The 3,292-nt window shown below is 54.1% G+C and overlaps 1 protein-coding gene across 1 annotated transcript in view; it reads right to left on the reverse strand.

Annotated features, from left to right (window-relative positions):
• The window catches only part of LOC109924108 (transmembrane and coiled-coil domains protein 1-like), a 4,839-nt gene extending 2,096 nt beyond the window's left edge, over positions 1-2,743 (reverse strand). The window contains exons 1-2 of the mRNA XM_048606479.1: positions 1,818-2,743; positions 296-431 (exon numbers count right to left, since the gene is read on the reverse strand). Coding sequence (XP_048462436.1) covers positions 296-431; positions 1,818-2,329 — 648 coding nt within the window. The 5' untranslated portion in view covers positions 2,330-2,743. The remainder of the gene's footprint in view (positions 1-295; positions 432-1,817) is intronic.
• Between the last annotated feature and the right edge of the window lie 549 nt (positions 2,744-3,292).

Genomic DNA, 3,292 nt, shown 5'->3' on the forward strand with positions numbered 1-3,292 from the left:
CCCCCCACCCCACACACACAGGGAGAAACCCACTTACCCCCCACCCCACACACACAGGGAGAAACCCATTCACCCCACAGGCGTTGCGAGTTACAGGTCTGAAGAGGAGTAGGGAATGGAGGGGAAGGAGAAAGGGGGTAAGCAGAGTATTAGTGAGTCAGGCACTCACATTCTGGGCTGGAAGCAGTAGGTGATAGATAGTTGATACCATCGTACTGTCAATGTGCTGGCTGACATGAGGAATTCCGCAGTGATTGCTGATCTGACTGTATACAATGACAGGCTGCACACTGACCTGGATGTCTCGGGCTCGCTCATAAGACTGGTAAGCGATCTTCTCCTCCATACTCGCCAGCTCCTGCTTGAGGTTATGAATCTCGTTCTGGTGAAGCTCAGTCAGATCATTCAGCTGATCCTCGAGTCGCTCACACCTATCACATGTTAAACATCGGCAGAGTGAGGTACGTCTCACTTCACAACAATACCGCACACACAAAGCCATTCAATTTCACTTTAGAACGGGAGCTAGAGAACCAGACACAGGGAGACAGGGCAAAGAGGTGGAGAGAGACAGTCAGAGACGGGACACAGAGAGGGTAGACAGACGCAGGGCAAGAAACAGGAGGAGGACAGACAGTTACACACATTGCGAGAAAGGACAATCAAGCTATTGACCTCCTCCAAATCCTTTTCCTCTGCCACTGGTCTCTGAGCAGTTGAATTCATCAAATCTTAGTCTGGGGCTACAGTCTCTCTCTCAGGCTGGTAGTACCATACCCCTCTCTCTCTCTGAGTCTGGAGGAATCCTCTCTGTCTCTGAGTCTGGGGGCACCCGCCTCTCTCTCTCCCTCTCCCAGTCTGGGAGCACCCGCCTCTCGCTCTCCCAGTCTGGGAGCACCCGCCTCTCGCTCTCCCAGTCAGTCCGGGGGCACCCATCTCTCTCAGTCTGGGGGCACCCGTCTCTCTCTCCCAGTCTCTCTCTCAGTCTGGGGGCACCGTCTCTCACTGTCTCTCTCTCTTTCAGTCTGACGGTACCCTCTCTCTCAGTCTGGGAGCACCCGCCTCTCTCTCTCTCAGTCTGGGGATACGTCATCTCTCTCTAAGTCTGGGGGTCTGGTGTGTATCTCTCTCTCTCTCAGTCGTAGGGTACGGTCTCTCTCTCTCTCTCTCACTCACAGTCTGGGGTCACTGGAGAGGGTACAGAGATTTACCAGGATACTGCCTGGGTTGGAGAACTTCAGTTATGATGAGAGATGAGATGGACTGCGATTGTTTTCCATTGGAGAGATTGAGAGGAGACGTGATGGAGATGTATAAAATGATGAGGGCATAGACAGGGCAAACATGTTCCCCTTGATGGAGGGATCAATGATCCGGGGACATCAATTTAAGGCATGGAGCTGGAAGTATCAAGGACATGTGAGGAAACATGTTTTCACATGGTTGGTAGGAATTTGGAACTCACTGCCTGTGAGGGTCGTAGAGACAGAAACCCTCATCTCATTGAGCAAGTATTTAAACGTGCACTTGGGATACCGAAGCATACAGGGCTGTGGGCCAAGTGCTGGAGAATGGATTTAGAATAGGTAAGTGTTGTGTTCGATCAGTGTGGACGTGATGGGCTGAAGGGCCTTTTTCTGTGCTGCAGATCTCTGTGACTAGCTTATGTCAGGCTAACTGGCCAGGCATTATCTCACACAAGCCACACAGAGACAGACACAGCAGACAGGGAATGAAATACAAATCTTTTGCAGAGTAAACATGCCTCACACTAAGAGGAGGGGAGTTGCTGGTGTGCCTGCAGCCTCAGACTGTACCTGTATCGTTCTTCCTGTAGTGTTTGCAGCATGAGGGTATAATCCCTCTGGTAGTGAGATTTCAGCCTGTCAAATGACTCTTCCAGTCGAGCCTGGTTCTCCTTCACCTGGTGAAACTCCTGCAAGATTCCCTCGAACCCAGAACCAGGCAGCTCCAGGGTGTTGGTTTTCGAGGTGGACGGCTCCAGGGGGGCCCCGGACGTGCTGTTGGCCCCCGAACCCGAGGTGCCGCTGGAGCACTCCTCCTCGCTGCCGTACCGCGAGCCGAACTGCAGCTGGCCACAGATGCCCAGGGCCTTGAGGCACTCCTCGGCCTGGCCTTCGTCCAGCGGCTCCTTCAGGCCCGGGATGTTGTCTGCACTGCCAAACCGGTTACGCAGGAGCGACGCAAACTCCCGGGGCTTGGCGGCCACCGCCCCGGCAGCTGTGTGAGTGGCCTGGGAGAAGCTGGAGAGGCCGCCCCTCATGCTGCCTACCACCCCTTCGCTGAAGCCCGTCACCTTGGCACCCATGCCCCTCAGGCCCTGCTGCACATCCCGCAGCACGTCCTTGGGCTGCCGGGGAATGCCGTTGTGCTCGACCTCCCGCAGCTTGTGGTGGTAGTGCTCCAGCTTGCGCTGCAGCTGTAGGATGGCCTGGGCTGACTTCTGGTTCTTCTTCTCGAAGGCGTGCTTGATACGGCTGCCCTGCTGGCGGTCTGCGCTACCCACCAGCTTCAGGTACTCGGCCACATTGTCGTCGCGCGCCGTCTGCTCCACCTTCAGCTGCTCGGTCAGCCGGAGCACCTTCTGCTGGAGCTGGGCGATGGCCGCCCTGGTCCTCTGTGGGTCCAGGCCACCGTCCAGGCTCTCCGCGCTGACCCCGCCATCAGAGCCCGAGGCTACCACACTCGACGGGGCCAAGCTGTTCAGCTCCAGCCGCTCAATCTGCAAAGACACAACCCCAGGGTCAGTACCAGCTCCTGCCAAAGCGCCACACAAAACGGGCAATCACTCCATTTCAGGAAAGTGAGAAATAACCACATTCCAGTGGATACGCACCCACAATAAGATGGGCTACAAAACCTCAGGGTGTTTTCTCTGGAGCAGCAAGGCTGAGGCGAGGCTTGATAGAAGTCTATAAAATTATGAGAGACATAGATAGAGTGGACAGTCAAAATCTTTTTGCCCCCAGACTTGAAATGTCTAATATCAGGTGGCATACATTTAAGGTGAGAGAGGTGGAAAAGTTCATAGGAGACTTGAGGGGCAAGTGTTTTTATTTAGTGGTAGGATTCTGGAACATGCTGCCAGGAGTTGATGGTGGAGGCAGATACAATAGGGGCATTTTAGGGACTTTTAGATAAGCACATAAATATGCAAGGAATAGAGGGATATGGACCAAGGGCACGCAGAAGGGATTTGTTCAGTTTGGCATCATATTTCCGCACATCACTGTGGGTCGAAAGGCCTGTTCTTGTGCTGTACTGTTCTACA

The sequence above is a fragment of the Rhincodon typus genome, chromosome 16 (genome assembly GCF_021869965.1).
Source record: "Rhincodon typus isolate 14 chromosome 16, sRhiTyp1.1, whole genome shotgun sequence".
In the NCBI taxonomy this organism is placed as follows: domain Eukaryota; kingdom Metazoa; phylum Chordata; class Chondrichthyes; order Orectolobiformes; family Rhincodontidae; genus Rhincodon; species Rhincodon typus.